Source organism: Scatophagus argus, chromosome 14 (assembly GCF_020382885.2).
Source record: "Scatophagus argus isolate fScaArg1 chromosome 14, fScaArg1.pri, whole genome shotgun sequence".
Taxonomy (NCBI): domain Eukaryota; kingdom Metazoa; phylum Chordata; class Actinopteri; family Scatophagidae; genus Scatophagus; species Scatophagus argus.
This window is the reverse complement of record NC_058506.1, coordinates 12,266,894-12,286,295: the sequence shown is the minus strand read 5'-3', so window position 1 is coordinate 12,286,295 and position 19,402 is coordinate 12,266,894. Positions and strand designations below refer to the sequence as shown.

General features: G+C 39.5%; 2 protein-coding genes across 2 annotated transcripts; one reads left to right on the top strand and one right to left on the bottom strand.

The window, feature by feature from the left end:
* Window positions 1-161: 161 nt before the first annotated feature.
* Window positions 162-8,789, top strand: LOC124070225 (transcription regulator protein BACH1-like). Its single transcript, XM_046409916.1, has 5 exons — window positions 162-671; window positions 793-1,041; window positions 1,814-3,295; window positions 4,227-4,433; window positions 4,545-8,789. Exons 2-5 carry the CDS (start codon window positions 802-804, stop codon window positions 4,857-4,859), a joined length of 2,244 nt encoding a protein of 747 aa, XP_046265872.1. The 5' UTR covers window positions 162-671; window positions 793-801; the 3' UTR covers window positions 4,860-8,789.
* Window positions 8,790-10,364: 1,575 nt separating this feature from the next.
* Window positions 10,365-15,323, bottom strand: rab38b (RAB38b, member of RAS oncogene family). The gene is made up of 3 exons (XM_046409917.1): window positions 14,851-15,323; window positions 13,020-13,297; window positions 10,365-11,358 (listed from the first exon to the last, which is right to left on the bottom strand). The coding sequence occupies exons 1-3, from the start codon at window positions 15,077-15,079 to the stop codon at window positions 11,209-11,211; spliced, it is 657 nt and encodes a 218-aa protein (XP_046265873.1). The 5' UTR covers window positions 15,080-15,323; the 3' UTR covers window positions 10,365-11,208.
* Between the last annotated feature and the right edge of the window lie 4,079 nt (window positions 15,324-19,402).

Sequence of the window (19,402 nt, the reverse complement as noted above, 5' to 3'; positions counted from 1 at the left end):
CCTGTCACAGATTTTTTTCACTGTAAGACTGGCTGACACTTCAAAGACTGCAAAACAAAAAAAAAAAATCCAAAATAGAAACTTCATATGAGGACACTATTTACTTATGTTAGTTGTGTTGTTTCTCTTGTAGTTTTACTCTTCTAGTTGTTGACTACTTACTCTCGCTCTCTAAAAGACACAGAGAATACACAATATCTTGTGTCAACACTGGGTTTATATTCCTCGCATCCGCTTTGGTCTCTGAATTGTATTCAGCGTAAATCTATAAAGGGATTTTCTGGGAAAAAGCCTGTTAGTTTACCAGACAGATTCAGGGGCGGGATTGGTGTGGACGGGAAAACTGCTTGCTCACCCTATATCAGCAGGAGTGCATGAGTCAGCGCTTGCTCTGTTACACCCAGAGCTGTTGCGACACACACATGCACGCACACACATACATACACACTCATTCTCCCTCCCTGTCTCACCCCCCCTCTCACATACCCACACACAGGCCATATGACTGAGTCAAGCTCAGTTTTTAGTTTGTAGCTGAGTTGAGATAAGGCTTTCCTGGAAGCGTAGCCTAGTTGGACAACATTCCGTTTAGAAATAACCATGTGTACTCGACAGCTGGGACTTTCTTTAACACTCTAAGAAACTTGGATATATAAAGTCAGCTTTGTAAGGTAGGCATGTTATTTTTATTTTAGCGTATGAGTTCATATGAACATAACAGAGGGGAAAGGGTTGAAAATAAGTGTGTGTGTGTATCTGTGTGTGTGTGTGTGTGTTTTCGTGTACATATAGGTGTCCCAGATGGCCATGTCTGCTCCCCGGTCATCTGTGTTTACATTTGAATCTTCAGTGCATTCCTCTCATGTGCTGCACTGCCTGGACGAGCAGCGCCGCCGGGACATGTTGTGTGATGTTACGGTGGTGGTGGAAGGTCAGAGTTTCAGAGCCCACCGCTCTGTGCTCGCCTCATGCAGTGAATACTTCACACACAAGATCTCCTCCATATCACAGCATGGAGCGGTCATCACTCTGCCCCAAGAGGTGAGCTGTCACCTCCTGATGCCATACAGATAGAGATGAGACAAGCTGGGCAGCCTCACAAAACAAACCTGTGTAGAAAAGTGAAGTGAGAAAAATGACTGAAAGCTTTATTTCCTCAACAAGTGTTGGCAGTACATACCATAGGCAGACATTTTTTTAAATGCTATTTAGTCTAAAATCATGACCCATTATCTTGAGAAAGCACAATTTGTGGCTGCAGTTTGACGGACAGTTTAGAATAACCCGATCTGTACTACACCAAGCTCAGTACTTATTAGTTGTTGTCAGTCTGCTACAAGTGTTGACATTGAAGAGGATCATAATTCTGAGTGGGATTTCATTGGTGCTTTAGGAGTAATGCTCAAATTAAAAACAAAATGAAATGAAAAAACAAAAACAACAATAAAAAATATGGTTTGGTCAAGAGAAAACATTTCGGCATTTTGAATTATCCTGTTGGTTTAGCCAGGCTGTTTTACTCTACAAGTGCTAAGTTTCTCTTCAACATTTCACTAAAAAGATTTTTATATTGGAGGATGTGCTAATGCCCAACTTCTTCAGCTTTAGAAGCCACACAAACTAGATTTGTTTTGGGTCACGTGTATTAGCTGCTGAGCTAGCACAGTCCTTCAGTCCTGTGCTTTACTTGACTAACCATTTCTGGTTAGATTATGTCTATGTTCACCTCTGGACCTACTTTTTGTGCATTATAATCTGACAGGAAATAGAGATATAGACAGGGCTCATTTGTGTTACTTTTTCTATTTTTCAGGTGACAGTGGCTGGTTTTGAACCCTTGCTGAAGTTTGCCTACACATCCAAACTTCTCTTTGGGAAAGACAATGTTGTAGAAATACGCAACTCAGCTTCAATTCTTGGTTTCAGAGACCTAGATGAGGCATGCTTTGATTTTCTCCTCCCCAAGTTCTTTAGTAACAAGGGCTCTGCCCCTCTCCTGAGAAAAGTGTGCTGCACGAAGAAGTGTAAGAGGCGATTATCAAAGGAAGAGCTTGGTATGATCTCCGATGAGTTAATGTTGGATGAGAAAGACGTAAAACCAGTTGATGACTCACCATCTCAGCAGGAAGTGGCTTGGCCCTGTAACAAATCAGTAAACAGCAAAATGGAATGTCAGAACAGTGCAGGTACTTTTACACCTGTAGCTGAAGGGATAAATGATCATTTTATGCAGTGTCCAAAGTATCGCAGACAGCTGGCATGCGGAAAGGAAACTTGTGTCTTGAAGAAAGTTGTGAAAAATGCAGTCATGGTAGGCAGGAATGACTGTGATCTCTCCTGCCTTGCCCTTTCCAGGGATGCCAGCAGTAAGAACGAAACTGAGATTGAGACTGGAAGCACAACCACAAATCCCACCAGACAGAACAAACAAGAGAATGATGACCCATGGAAAACTGAAATACATGACGAGAAAAAAGCAGCTGGTGTTGGAGAAAGGGAGGTTGATATGCTTAAGAAAGAAATAAATGACAGGCATGGAAAATGGAGTGAGAAGAAAACAAATATGGATATGGAGGAAGACTTTTCAGACAGATCCAGTGTCAAGCCAGTCCTCTCGGGGTCAAGCACAGAGCTGGGTGAAGGGTCATCGGGGTTAATATTGCACCATTGCCCACCGAAGACCTTTGGTGAAGGCCATGCAATCACTGGGTCACTGGGGCATGAGAGGTTTGCCACAGCCATTGCAGAGGACAAGAAAAAAACAGACTCTGGTGTACTGGAGCCAATGTCCATTCATAAAAAGGCAGAGGAACTGGTAGAGGGGAAAATGACAGATGAAGAGATAGACCCTGGCTGGCTACAAAGAGGGAAAAAAGGACATGCAGGCAACATGGAGGGAGCAACCCCATCTGTAAATAGTGCCAGAGAAAGGAGCATTGTGGAAAGGGAGGTGGCCGAGCACCTGGCCAAACGGCTGGGGACCGACGTGGGTCTCTCTAAGTTGAACTGCCAGGACCCTGATGCAGGAAGTTCCTCCGATTCAGGGAGTGGACAAGCACAGAGAACCTCTCTAGAGTGGTTGAACTTCCACGTCAACCTCAGCTCCTCAAGCACAAGCTGTCCCTTTTTCCAGGATCTGCATCAAAGCAAATGTTTATGGAAAGGAGCAGAGCCGTCTGAGTACGAGGGGGCGTCTCAGTCCGGTGTGTCGTCCCTCAACTCGGGGGAGGATGGTGACTCAGAGACAGAAACAGAAGGAGACAGCGAGTCTTACACAAGAGAGAGGGCCAGACAGGTGAGCAGTCTGATTCACCTCTGCGAAGGTTTTCCAGCTCTGTTCTTTAACAAATCTGTCCTGCTGCCACCTAACTGTGAGGTTCATATCTCGCTGAATTAACCTGTGTCCATTAGCATCAGCAGGTTTACCTTCCTGTAGATTACTGCACTATGTTTGCTTTAGATAAGAGATTTAGGTACAGGTCTGAGTAGAAATGATGTGTGTAACTGTGCATGTGTGTGCTAATTAGTCCAGAGTCCAATTCAGCAGAAATTGACAGCTCAGCCTGTTGAGTTACCAGTGACTACAGCCGAAACAAACAACGGGCTTGAGGAACCTCTCTTGAAACTAACAATGTGCAAAGTTTCAGAGGAGAAACTCTTTTATTTACACAAGATAAAAACATTACAAGATATGTTCCAATGAACTAGTGAGTGTACATTTTCTGTCGCACATTGGCAGAAGTAATAAGCCAGTATAAACCCACCTTAGCTCTTTTTTAGAGTTAATCATTAACACCTTAGTAAAAGTATAACTGACCATCTGAACTCCATTTTCATGACTTTGACTCACTTTACTTTCTTTTTGTCCACACACAGCAAGCTCCACAGAGATTGTTGACCATTAGATGTATCTGAATTTGCATTTTATTTAATCAAATGATGTCCTTTAAATATGTTATGGTGTTCATACAGGCACAGCTGTCTCTGCAGGCCTGCTGCTTTACTGCAGGTGTACGTGTACTACACTTGTGAGCTTATCTGAGTGCCTTCAGTCGCACTGATTCAATGTTTCCATTAAGACATCTAGACAACTTTATGACACATACAATCACAGTCCCGTGCCATCTACAACTTAACGTTATATGAAATTATACAGAAAACAGATTTTGTCATTAAGGGCTCTTCTTCACTGGTACACTTTTGTAACACTAGTTTGGTGTCCTCAGGTGCAGTTGCCATTTTCTGCAGACTGGATTGTGGATCTGAGCAGAAATGACTTCCAACAACTGCTGAAACAACAGGCCTTCACGCGCGAACAACTAGAGTTTGTCCATGATATGAGACGGCGCAGCAAAAACCGCCTCGCAGCTCAGCGTTGCCGCAAGAGAAAACTAGACTGCATTTATAATCTGCAGTGCGAAATCAACAAGCTGGTAACTTTTCAAATGTTTTATTTTTTTATTATTACCAGCATATTGTTTTAAGCTACTGCTTGTTCATAGATATTTTGCATAGCTTGTGTGTTCTGCATGTGTATGTCACAGAAGGCTGAGAGGGAGAAACTGATGACGGAGAAGAGCCAGCTCGGCCAGCTGAAGCTGAAAACGTATCACAGTGTCTCTGCTTTATGCCAGAGGGTCTGCAACGAAGCCAACCTGCAGCCAGAGCAGCTCCAGGTGTTTGCCAAATACACCTCCCCCGATTGCCCTCTGTCCTCTCTCATTCCTCACCTAGACACACTCCTTTCACAGCATGGTGTGCCACCACTGGCCCAGGCTTCACCCTCAGTCAGTTCTGTGGGCCCTGATGAGTATATGGCCTCTGAGGAGGACACAGATACAGGAGATGGTCAACGTTAACTTTGGATGGATACACATACAGCACTCATGCTGCAGCTGTGTACAAAACCAGTAGCATCCACCCTGTATCTAAAGACATTACCACAGGCTGAGTACAGGCTGTGAATTAAAGCAATGGCATCCATGTGATCACATCATAGTATGACAATACATACAGAAGGTTGTTATCAGCACGTTTAATTAACTCCTGCTACCTTTTTAATTTAAAAAATAAGACTTTTTTTAAGATGTTTAGAAGTCAGGGGTCCATGCCGGGTCTTGAAAACCATTTATTTCTTTATCACCAATTATAAATCTTGGATGGCCAGTTTTGCAACTGGCTTATCACAGTTTGTTTTCTGGTTAAAGGCTAAAGGTACCCCCAGAACCAGAGCGCATGTTGAGATTGAAAGGCAGCAATGGTCTTTATATACTGTATATATGATGTCATGTGCTGCTTGATTACCTCAGGATAACACAACTTCTCATATGTATTTTAATTGTTTTATAAACAGTTGGATACAGCAAGGTTCTCAGGTGTTAATAGGAAAATTCAGCCAACAGTACCTCTTGCAGACAGTGTTGGTTCTGCCTATGAGAAGTACAACACAAAACAGCATTTTGCACCAAAACCAGACAACTTAAACAAACAAATATGCTTGACATACTGTGTTTACACTCTTTTTGTATGTCTGACTGCCATATTTGTGAGCTATGTGAGCTGTGTCACTGTGGTCATCTGACCACAGTGACACAGCTCCTTTTGGTTGCACACACACCTCTCAGAGCTTTGCTCTGACTCGCTAAAACTAACCTCACACATTTGTCCAGATATGTTTGACGTCTAAAGAACTTGCACATTAGCAAACAAAGAGGATTTTTAAGAGAAAAGCTCCCTCACACTCTCTAATGAAATTAAGTGAAAGTTTTACAGTAATGTGGCAGGTGCAGGACTATTTTTATTTGATGGAAATATTGTGCATTACCAACAACCTGTTATCTTTAATAACCTTATCTAAATTACTGTCAAGGTTCAAGTGAACAATCTAGCAAGAATCTATTGATGAAAGCAGTACAAAAAGATTTATGTTTATAATTTCTGTTTTATGTCCTATCACTAGCACAATTTTTTCTTTCTTTGTTTTCATTAGTCTGTTTTCTGTAGCTTTTCTGTTGACTTTCACCGATTTTTTCTCTGCTTATTGTCGATATTTGACATCTAAGAGGCTTTACAGCTTCTCTTCCTGATTCCTCTTGATCATGTTTCACTGTATCATATGTGCATATGTTTATATATTTATTCTCACTCATGATAATCATCACAGTGCAGCTGTTCTTAAAATAATTTCTCGACAGTATGAAGTGATTGCTGCTGTAAATACACATTCAAAAATCAGTTAGGCCTATGACTTTGAATGATTGTTTTTTTTCTCCCACCACACTGACTTCAGACTGCACATTCAGCCAAAGTGAAAAATGATAACGCTGGTGCTTATTGCCCTCTAGTGGCAGTGCATGTACAGTAAAGAGGCTCAGAGCTGCATATACCCTATGTGTGTGTACTTCAATTTATGACAATTTGCTGTTCTACTTTATTTTGAGGACACAAAAATCACTGTATCTTTCTATGACCATGTCCTAATAGATTCTTGCATTTTTGTAAGCAGAAGTGAAACAGAGCCAATAAACATTTTAAAAAAAAAGATGCTCCCACCAGTAAAATGATTTGTTATTTTCCTCCACTAATCAAGATGTTTGTGCAGTGCAGTGTAGTGTTATTAAAGACCATCAGTAAGGTTAATGAGATGTAAAATCTGCCAGTATTCAGTGTGAGTGATAAATAGCCAAGCTCATGAGGTCTTCGGAAGACTCATCTTTCAACTTGGACAGTTATATTAATGATTTAATACCACACTTAGTCTTTCATGTTTCTCTCTCTTAAAATTTCAGTCACTCAATCACTCACTCCTCTCTGTCACTTTTAATTTACTTTCCAAGCTCTTCTTTTGCTTGTTCTTCACTCCCTCTCTTTGCCTCGTTTTCTCTCTCTCTCTCTCTCTGGAGTTTATTTTAATTAGATGTTTATTTCATCTCTCAGTTTTCCTTTATGTAAGCAAACAAAGCATAATAATCAGATACAGCAGATAATCACATTGAAACTATGCTAAGATCTGTAAATCACAGCAATGTTGGTCATTCTCACTGGCTATTCATGAGCTTATCATAAAGATAGAATTAAAGGTAGATCAACTTAGCCTAATAGATTTTGGCATGAGGGAGTGGGAACTGAGAGTTACTGAGGTCCCAGGGCTTAAAGATAAGAAAGCCACCCTAATAGATGAGATCATTCGCTTGGGAAGACATGTGTTGGTGTTCACACGCTGTCGTTAGGTTTCACATCCAGTCAGTCTTAGGTGGCTGCACTTTTAATGTGTGTGTGTGTGTTTGTGTGTGTGTGTGTGTGTGTGTGACATCCAAAAGTGTTTATCTCTGTGGGCTTTTTGTAGAAATGAGACATCATGGGGGAGACATTGTGTGAGTCAGCGCTAGCGATATGTCACCTTATTAGGCCAAAAAGTTCATTTAGCATGATTCAAAATATAGAGAGAAGTTAGCAAATGAAATACAAAAGAAATGAAAAAGCATGGGTTATTTCCAGCCAATCAGCATGCATAACTTTGTGTGAATTTTCAAGTTTCTGTTCAAGTGAATAAAATGCCTGCTGTGCTACTAATTTGACAACAGATGGCACCACATGAGCAATTACTGATAGTGAGAGCAGGGCGACAGACATTCAGATCATATCTTAAGTCTCTTCTGTCGTCTTAGCTGAATTATGTAACTTTCCAAAAGACTGTTGGTTTACTTGTGATTAAGCTTTTTGAATGTGTGCTGGTGGCTCTAACAGAGAGCCATCAGCACGCATTCAATCTGTGTCTGTCTGGGAAATGTCGAGTGTTAAAATGTGACTCGTGTGATGTGTCTGCTTCTGTTTGCCTGCATGCTCTCCTGATGAGCTGTCTGCAACCTTTTGTTGTGCCAAGATTGAAGCATCCCTTCTTTTCCGTCACATTTTCTTACTACCTGCTTCTCTTCAGTATCTCTCTCCTTCTCTCTCTTTCTCTCTGAGAGAATATGTGGGTGTTTTCAGTAGGTGGTTCTCTGGCAGAGCCTGAGAACTGCAGCGAACACAATATGCTGGGCTCATAATCCCAGTAATGAATAGTTAGATCTCTGCCAGTTGGTGTCACGGGAAGAGTTAACAGACCAAAACTTGGAGAAAATTCCTCCAAAATGAAATTAAAGTTTAATTGTATTGTTTTATCTTTTAATTACATCTTTTGAAATGTAATCACCCCTCCCACTCTTCACTTCATCAACATTACCGAAGTGAGCAGAGTTTCTTAAACCATGTGCTTCATTAATGTGAGCATTATTTATATATTTTTTAAATATTGTTAGATGAATTTCAGGTGACAAACTACTTCCAAAGTGGTTATGTTGCATCTTCGAATCTTTTCACGGACTTGTAGTGATGTGTTAATGCAAGCCAAGAGCAGATGACCAAATCTAATCCCTCCGGCGGAGAATAATCCACGCAGGCATGTGGCTCCCTAATGAGAACCTGGGAGTCCTGGATCAGCCTGGGGACACAAAAACACTTCTCAAAATCAAGTGATAACATTTTACAGCTGATTTGCTGTCTCTTACAGTGATTTGTTAAGCTGACAGTAGATTAAAATGGTAAAATGGTGTAAAATGGTTTCTTCCAGATTCAAGGTTAAATGGCATGAATGCATTTCAGGGTCACATTATAAGAACAAATCAATGAATGAAAGTTACAAAAACAGGGACACATGTGAAATTGGTTAATTACTTGTTACAACTTTATAATAAATCACTTGTGTAATCAGATGAATGCATGCAGTTCACTTATGGGAAACATTCAATTATTTCTCACATAGCATTGTATTCCTGTGTGTGTGTGTGTGTGTCTGTGTCAACATCTATAATGTGCACCATATTGATGTCACATGGTGTATGATGTCACATTCCCTCATGATGAGCCAAACTAACACTGTGAAATTGTAATTGTTGAAGTCTATCAGGCCCTAATGTGCGTGGTGTAAATGACCACCAAGATTTCACACATTAACACATGACACTATTGTGATCAGGCTTACAAACACTGGGCACACACTGGTGATGAACAACAACTGGAGGAAACAGTATAACATATACATACTCACTATACATTTGTGTAACTGGCACATCATCACATAATGATTTTATCTGGTTTTTGTACATTTTACACCTGGGGACATGGGTATATATATGCTGACATTGTTTTAACAGAATACACTACTACCAAGCAATACAGAGGTGCAGGGTCACCAAAAAGACCTACGTACAATCAGAGTCAACTTGTTGGAAGATCAGCTCAAGAATACAAGCAGTTTATCTGTGGGTGTGTAGTCGAGCATGTGCATAGTTTGTACAATCTGCTGTATATAATGTATGTGAATCAGAGAACTGCAGAAAAGAGGGGCAGGGGACGGGGGATCCAAGAAAGACACTGCAAGCAGCCATACTGAGAGAAGATTTCAGGAAAAGAAACAATAATGGAGGATGGAGTAGAGTGGGAGAGGAGAAAAGCTGAGGTAAAAAAAAAAAAAACAGCAAGGACAAGAAGGGAAGAAAGATCTGTGTGTGTGTGTGTGTGTGTATGGTTGTGTGTGTGAAAAAACAGCTTCACAAAGACGTTTTGAGAGTACCCATAAAAAAAGACTTGATCTAGTTACCATGGATACAGAGGGTCCGGTTTTGGCAAGTGGACTCATGAGATTGTCCAGTTTCGTTTACATCCAGACAATCAACACAATCTTCCTGCTGATGCATACAAGCAATGCACATACACAAATTCACCAGTTCTAAAAAAAGAAAAGCAGAAATCACTTTGATGCAAATATCATATTTATGACAGCAAACTTTAGAGAGGACAACCACTCTCTTCCATTAACAAAGAGACATGTCGAACACGCCTTTGTTACAAACTCAGGGATTGTGACAAGAAGGGAACCCACGCAAGAGATTGACTTAAAACAAGAGCAATTTATTAAAACACAACTCGAGTGTGTAGCTCAGCATTGAAAACAGTGCATGGGTGTGTGGTTAATGTGCTCCAGAAGCACTGATGGTGCAAACCAAAAGAAAGGGATGCAGGCTGGATGTGAGCTGCAGGAAGGGAGAGACAGAAGGAAGCATATGGGCCAGTTTTCACAGCCCCAGGGCACAGGGGAGCTTAATCAGATGGTCACCACCTCATGTCAGCCAACTGCCAGTGAGGGTAAGTGGAGGTTGGCCTCCAAGTTAGTGGGAGGGGCGGCGCACCTTTGATCGCTTGAACCCAAACTACTCCCCGCTGACTGGATACACTGAGCAGATTCCAGGATGTTTGCGTGTCTATGTGTTTCCCTTTCTTTGCCTCTGCTCACCCCAACCAAGTAGACACTATAAACACAAATGTGTTGTTTTGTAAAAGGTTTATATTCAGTTGTCGGAAAGGTTCAAAGGAGAATAAAATAATACATTACACACATAAAAGCATATGGCAAATAAATTAAAATCATAATAAAAAAAGTAATGCATGACCAAAATTCACATAATTACACAATAGCAAGTCTGGGATCCATTGAATGTGGTCAATACTGCTTTCTGTGGCTCTTGCAAACTAACAGTAGAGGAAGACTGCATGTCACTCACAGACTTTTTTCCACCAGGTGTGTGTGGAGGTGAAGGTACATAGATGAAGCAACAGTAACACAATCATAATTGTAAAAAAAACAAACAGTGAAAAACAAATGAACAAGACCCCGTTTTCATTTTGTCAAAACAGCACACCTTTGGCTGTGTTGCATCAAGCATGCTGGGGGCATTCAGTCCTTTTGTTCAGTCTGGTCAGGCAGGCGCCAGGTCTAACTGTTATCAGAAGAGAATTTAATCTTGACCAATTAAAAAGAACAGCCCTGAAAGACATGGTTTGATACTTAAAATATTTATACCAAGAAGCATAGACAAAGGTGTTACACTTTGTCTGCCAAGATTTTTAAACTCACAGTGTGACAAGTTGCCAAAACTCTGTTAAATAAATGTGCAACTTCTGAATCCACGTGATTTTAGTTTGCAAGCTCGGGTTCGCTTGTAACTAGGTACTGAGAACGCAAACATGCAGTGAACTAAAAAACTGGTTTGGAACAAAGAAGCCAAACTGTACTGCAGGTAAGGCCTGGACAGCCGTGAGGTGTCCCTGTCCCTCTTTGTCCTGCTGTGTATACATTCTGTCTGGTCCCACCATCACTCCCTCCTTTGATTATTTGAAGCAGCCGGAACAGCTCATGGGCCTATTGGGGTCGAGTTGCGGTGAGATGGTGTCTGGTACCACGCTTTTCAGGATGTTGTTCTCTGTGGCCATGATGTGCTTGACCAGGAAGTTTGCAGCTTCGGCGATGTTGAGATTGTCCTACAGGAGAAAGAGAGATAAACTACAGTTTTCTATGGCTCTACAATATATTCTCAATATGTACAGTTTCATTATTTTTTTTTCTCAGTCATATGTCCTTCATTCATTATTATTAGTGGCTTTGGAAAACCTAATTTTAATGGATGATGCTTGGGACAGTTAGCTACGAGCCAGTAAAGCATATGATTGGTTGACCTATGGCATGTTCAAAAATGTATTTAACTAACATGCTATCACCTTCATGTGCACAATGTGTGCCCCTAAACTACTTCATGTGAATGCTATAAACATTATTTTTTGTTACCAAAAAAAGGATGTGTATGTCCGTTTGCATAGCCAACCTCTGAACACCTCTGGTTGAACCTGCACCTTATAACCTCTGACCTTTCAGAATGTAGAGTCTTGATGCAACGAGAATGGCAGCACACTTATGCTGCTGCAACACATGAGTGTCAACAGAGGGTGTGTAACTCAACACTGGTAGAATTTATAGCTGTGTGTAAGCATTACAGAGATTTTTACATGATTTTATTTCTTATTATTTGGCACGTCTTTCCTATCTATAAACACATATTGTACAGAAAAAAAATATTATTTCCATCTAATTTTACTGCCATAGGACAACATGATATCTTACATAGTTAAATCTAAATTTTTTTAAGCTCCAATGAGATGTCTGATTAAGCAAATATAATATAAACATGCAAAGCAAGGCTGTTAAAAGTATTGAAGTATCAATACTTTTTCATTGCACTGTGTTCAAAACAATATCATATCTGCATGTCAACCCAGCCTGCGTATCAAAGAGTTTAAAATTTAAAGTTTAAAATTCCTGTATTGTGAAGAGTGTAATGTGATGTGGTCGTACAGCTTTTATATACCACTGAATCTACTTGAGGAAAGAGTTAATTAGGTATCTATTCTTTGATTGGAATAAAAAAAAAAACTCCCTGCAAGATGGTATATTTGAACACCAGGCAAAAACACAAAAAACAAAAACAAAAACAAAACAAAACAAAAAAAAAAAACAGTTAACAATCCTCCAATACTTTTGACTTTTCCCTTCAATAACTTGTTCTGACCCTGCTTTGTAAATTTATCTCACTGAGCCACTTTCCACAAGGACATGAAATTCCAGCTGGCTCTGTGGGGATGTTTTTTACTGACTCAAGTGACCTGAATGGAGATGATCTGAAGCTGCAGCTGGCAGCTAGTTAGCTTAGCTTAGCATAAAGGCTGAAAACAGCTAGTCTGAATGTGTCTGAAGACAAATAAAACAGTAAATTGCTGTTTTGTGTACATTTAATCAAGATAAAACATGTTAATTAATGAGAATTAAAGATACCGGTAGATGCAGTTTATTACTTGTAGACAGAGCCAGACTGGCTGTTTCCACCTATTTCCAGTCATTATGCTAAGCTAAGCTACTCATCTCCTGGCTTTAGGTACATATTTACCACGTTCATAGATATGAGAGATCTATCTTCTATCTAGATATATCTAACATAAAAGAAAATAAAAGAATTTCTGAAAATGACAAATTATTGATTTAACCATAAAAGGCCCTGACACACAGGCATAAATGTTCTTTTTTTTACCAAACGTTACACCCATGGCAAATGGCTGACAAACAAGAATACCTTACCCTGCACTATTCTTACCTTAGCCGAGGTCTCAAACCACCCGACAAAGCCATGGTCCTTGCAGAACTGGTCCATTTTGATGCCGTTGTTGGTCAGCTCCCTGCCTTGGTCACACTTGTTAGCCAGCAGCACAGTGGCAATGCTCTGTCCATCAGCCTGCATTAGTTTGGAGTCCAGGTCCTCTTTCCACTTAATGACGGCCTCAAAGGTCGTGTGTCGTGTCACATCGAACACTATGAAGGCTCCCATGGCTTCACGGTAGTAAACTCGAGTCATATTTCCAAAACGTTCCTGACCTGTGATGAACACACACACACACACACACACAAGGAGATTCATTTGTGAGTGTGACAACGTTGATTGTTGTTGATGTGAGATTCTCATTGTTTTCCTGCATTTTTTTGCAGCAAAACAACTAATGCAGCTGACACTGGGATTGCAGTAAGCAGTGCCTGCATTCCCACAAAACAGCACATTCCTGTGGTCTTACTGTCACGTTGCACTCAACTAGATGGTCAATGCAACTTCTTATTCCTGCTGTTAACAGACCTTAATGTCAAAGAACATATGCTGTGGCCAAGAACATAAGCATCATACATTTGTGAAAACACAGCAAAATGTTTGCATGCAGGTATGCAAGTATGTATGTTTATTCATACTTGTTTATTGCACAGTGAACGGAAATTAGGTCAAAACCGCTGTCGACATGACATTCCGTGAGGGTGTGTTTTGCTGCCCAATTTGAGTACTTACTGCCTAAAAACTGTGTGCAGGCCTGTACATCTTGATTAAAATACCCTCTCAGCATAAAAGTTTACACGGTTTTCATTAAAACCATATAAACCATGCTTGAACGTCCCCTTTTAGCTTTGAAAAGGATAAAATGTTGCTTTTTGCCTCATGAGTAAGAGGAAATGGAAAACTTGACAGGACACGGATTAAGAACTTCCTCCTTTGATGCAAGAAAATGTATGAATGACTTTTATCACTCACAAGAAACCCTCATCTGCAGTGGCATGACACACACACACACACACACACACACACACACAAACTACTGCTTAGGGAAGACCAGCATGCTGTCATTCAGTCACTCATTCAAGGTATGGTGCTGTGTCATGTGATTGTGCCCATGTGAGGGAGATTTAAAGGCGAGTCACAGGAGTGTCATTGTAGCCTGAATAAAAAACAAAATAACATTAGCCAGTCACACACGCACATGCAAACACGTGCTTTAAGCAGTTAATTTAGATCAGTCAAATGAAGTCACAAGTCATATCTGTTTCTGTCTTCTAGTCTACCTGTTTGCATTTAAAGAGTGGCACATTTTACATGCTGTAAAGCTTTTACAATGCACCACTGGTTTTAGAGTGACAACACGTCAGGTGATGTGTGTGTGTGTGTGTGTGTGTGTGTGTGTGTGTAAGAGAGAGAGAGAATAGTGTCTCTGTCAGACACCAGCTCTTCACAGTGACAGTGCATCTTTGAGCCTTGAATGTGTCATAATTTTACCAGTCACTTCACTGTCAATTTGAAGATAAGCTTTATCTCCTCAAACCATCTTTTTTTCAGGAACTATGACAAACGGCTTTGCTAAACATTTTTTTTAAAAAATATGAAAGTGTTCCTTAGTTCTTGCTTCATTGTTAACACAAAAATGCCCCAAATCTTTATACATGGTAAACCATACAAATGCATTACATCCATCATGGACCATGCAGGGAATTTACATTGAGTTTAATTGTATTAACAGCAGGAGATGATAACTCCACACCAAGAAAATGAAACAAAATAAAATATAAGTACTAAAAGTATATGTAAAAAATGTTCATCTTTTTCACTCTCCCACCTGCTATGTCCCACAGCTGAAGCCGGACAGTCTCGGAGTCCCAGTTCAACACCTTCAGGGCGAAGTCCACACCGATGGTGGCCCGGTAGTTCGTGGAGTACGTCTGGTGGACGTAACGCCTGATGATGGAAGTCTTCCCGACCCCGAGGTCACCGATAACCAGCACCTTATACAGGTGCTCCTTCCGGAGGCCCTGCATGCCGTTGGTTTGTGATACGTGATTTGTCATTCCACCTGTAGGATGTTTCAGCAACTTTGACTCGGTGTTGACTGAGAGTGTGACGCCTCTTCCCCTGTGGTCCCGCGTGTCTCCCTCTTCGTGTGGAGTTTAGGAACCGCCCTCCCTCTGGGGACGTGCGCGATCTGCTCAGGGGCTGAGCTGAACTTGTGACTTAGCCTCATTGTCACCACGGGGAGACGCGCAGTGCGCACGGCTTACTGAGGGCGCTGCACTGTAGTTCCTGTTAGAGGGCTTCATGGGTGTCTGAAGTGATATACTGCCACATTATGTTACTGCTGTCCTGCTCAAAAACGTAGACATTATAGCTAAGGCTGTAATATCAGTTGTTTATGTCCAGGTAAAAAAAAACATATTCTCACAGTGATAGTAGTACAAGTACAGTAAATCTTAGGAGAATTCATTATGTCTCTTTCATTGTCTCTTACTAATGTTCACCTGTAGCCTACAGCCAATGGCAATTTTTAAAATAAAAATAGTTTTAATTGTCCTGTTGTCAATCATCAAAATATAAACCACAGTACATTGTAAAAAAAACAAAACAAAAACAAAAAGGAGTTGCTTTGTGGATGAATACTGCAGGATATAATGTGTTCATCTATAGCTATATTTATCTATAATATATATATATATATATATATATATATATATATATATATATATATATATATATATATATATATCTTTATCTATCTATAGCTATTATTATTATCATTTATAATACATATAATTTATATTTAAAATTAGATTTTTATATACTAGGAAAAATTATGATATATAGAGTCTGAGTATGATAAAAGCTACTCTAATCACAGTAATATCTTTCTGTGATCTTGGATGATGGGATTAGTGTGTGTACTAGTACATAGAGAGGACTCTCTTTAGCATAATTAAATAAAACTCTAAAACTCCCGAGGCTTGTCCAAATAAACAGGTTAACTGAGACGTCAGGATAACTTTTCCTTGGAACCACATAAATCAAAGAATACACTTGACTGATGAAGACTGATGTTAGTCGGCAAAGTTCATACAGACTCCAGACCTGTAATTATCTGCCATATTTGCCAGCTGGATCAAATTTGAGTACTCAGTTTTGGTGCATTCACACAGACAGACTGCTGCAAAGAGGCTGGTAGTCATCTGTAGCTTGATTTATATATTCAGCTGTATTTGTTCTTATATCATATGAGGGGTTACCCACAGGGCTCCACAGGCCATCCTGCAGCGACCACACCGTCATCCTGCTGCTTCTTGCCTCTTCGTGCCTTGACATGTGAACAGATGTTTCTCCTCTTTCCACTGACTGTGTCCACACACCCCTGCAGGACAGTTGTTGTTGAGGCAATGCTTAACTTGCTGTCTTCTGTTGTCTTTAATAACACATACACGTCTGCCAAGTTGGAGACGAGAGAAGTTGCTATTATACATACAGTACATTCTTGCAAAGTCTCAACCCCCATGCTTTCAAGCCATATGAGATTTTAATTGTGTGAATGTAAAGTGGTCTGTAGGAGTGAGAGAAAGCATAAAATGCCTCCAGGTCCAGAATGGTAACCTCTTCCAGCATGCAGCGTGTTTGTATACAGACTATGATCTGTAGAAATCTGTTTATGCCGAAAGCACTTTAGTAGGTTCTGCAATAATAAGTTCGTGATAATGTTCAGTGTTCGTTAAAGGTGTTGATTCAGCTTTATGGTCCTTTTGAGGCTGTAGGTTGGGGTGTTGTTGTATTAAGAAGCGTTCCTGTTTTCATCAGTGAGTGTAGAATTTAGATCCAGCCATCATATTTTTAGGATAAACAATGAGTTGGTCTGTTGAGGTGTTGCACCCTCCCTGGGCTCATTGAACCTATTATGTTCTTACACTATGAATAAACTTTGCCCACTGCCTTGCAAATCTTAATTTCACAGAACAATTTTGGTCTACAATTTATGGCATATGAAATTATATCACATGTTATTTAATAAAGGGTGCCCTAGAAACCCTATTTCCCATTAGGTTTATTAATTATCGCACTGTGATTTGACACAATTATCTTCTTATTTAGAAAAGGTTCATAAGTAACATCGACTCAGGAAGTGTAAAAATAACACTGCACACGATCCAGTTCTCAGCATTAAAAGGAAACGTGACTCCTTGAAGCATGACAAACATTCTGCTCTTAAGTGTCATTCAAAAATGAGCTATCCATCAAAGGAAAATAAAACACCTATTTTTATAAAATTGTAGCTTAAAGAAAGTTAACAAGTACATATAATTATTTCATTTTACATTTTGAGAACTTTTCTTCCAGAGTAATTTTAGATTTTTAAAGAGATAAAATATTATTCCTATAATTGTAATGAAGAGTTAAAAACATATCAAATTTTGGATGGAAAACTTTAATGCAGCACAAGTATAAATAGTAAATTCTGTCTATCTGGAAAGCAGATGAAGAGATAAGAGCAAGACAGACTTCTGCAGATTATGTCAGTAAATTAGTGGAATAAAGAGTAGTAAATTTCAGATGGCAAAAACCTGCATGCAAATATGGCAACTATCTATGACTCTAACATTCAAAACCAGTAAAAATAAAATACTGCACATTAAAATAAAAAAAACATGAACTGCCCATGTAAACCTACAGAAAAACACAAGCTAACTCCCACGTGATTATCAGTTACATCTGCCAGCCTCTGAATCCATACTATCGTTTAATCTACATCCTCAGAGGCCAAACTGTAGATACAAATAAGAAATAAAAAAAGTTAATTGAACATATTCAAGCATAAGAAACAACATAGTCAAGATGTCATAAAATATTATAAAAAATATTATCCTTGTAATGCCTGAAAGACTCTAAGTGGACTCACAGCAAGATTCTCAATGTGAGCCCATTTTTAGAAACACAATGTAATTTACTGCAGTGAGACGTTGGCACATATGTAGGCAAAAAGCCAGGCTGGAAACAAACTGTTTCACAATACACGTCTGCAAAATCTGGCACACTTTCAGTTTACTTCTCTCCTTAAAAAGCTTAAAAACATGAGTATCACTAATTGTATCATTACTTTGCTACTGCTTCTACTAACCTTAATTGGTTTGACATGTACAATATTAAAAAGTATTTCATTACAAATAGAACTTAAAGAGTGCAAACTAATCTTGACATCATGCAAATTGAAAACAGATGACGGTGCTCACCCAGCAGATAGGAGCTGAAGTCGGAAAGTTTTTTGGTTTAGACACATCCTGAGGTGGAAGATCATTTTGGTCCACTTCAAACGGTAACTTATCGTACATTCAGCTAAGCCACATCTAAAGAAAAGATTTAAAGGAGATATCCAAGTAGTCCATAAGCTCTTTGTGGGTTAGACACTTGATGTTGCATCCACTGAGACAATGTCTTACATTCCCTAGAGAGCTCCTGCCCACTCAGGATGGTTTTATTCTCAGTTAATATTCTCTTTCCATGAAAAGGGAAGGTCACTGAAAACTCTCCACAACAAAAATCTGCACTGCATAATGCAGAATCTGTACACTTTGTCCTTGAGGATACAAAATGCTCCCTTACGTCTTCAGGGACTGGCGAGAAATTGGGGGCCAGAACAAATAAGTCAAGTTTGACCTTCTGATTTCAGGTAGTTACTTGAGCTATCTTCTTCTGGCTTCATGCTGAGAGAATCTGTATACACCTGGATGTCAAAATATTAAACATGGAGCAATTTGTTACTGATGGAAACATTACATATACAGAAAGTCAGCAGCAATAATATTAGCAAAAAAAAACCCAAATCATGCTTTCTGTGTTGATAAGGATAATAAATGATACAGAAACAAACAAACAAAAAATAACATAAAAAAAATGGAGCTATCTTTATTGTTCTAATAACCTAAAAATATCTAATGGCATTTTGAGATTAAATATATGAGCCATTTTTGGCATAAATCAAAGAAACGCTGAACATAAATATTTGGTAATTCTTCCTACTTACGATTGGTATCCACTTTATAATGAAATGAAAAGGTAATTGGTGATTTTACATTTGTTTTCTCAGCTTATCAGTATTTCTTTGGAGTCTGGAAAGTTTTAAACTGAGTTAGAAACCTGTATCATTTAAAAGTCTATAAAATGCCCGTATGTGTGTCTCAGTTTGTCAAGTTTCTCAAACTCACTTGGAGACAAAAGATGAAGCACTGACATTGCTCAGCTTAATTTCAGCATTTAGTATTTGCAGGCTTGCCACTGGTATGTTTCTGTCAGTCTACTCGATGGAGGCAGGTGTCGGTGGTTTAATCCAATGCAAGAATGGAAACACATTTCAAAAACTGCTT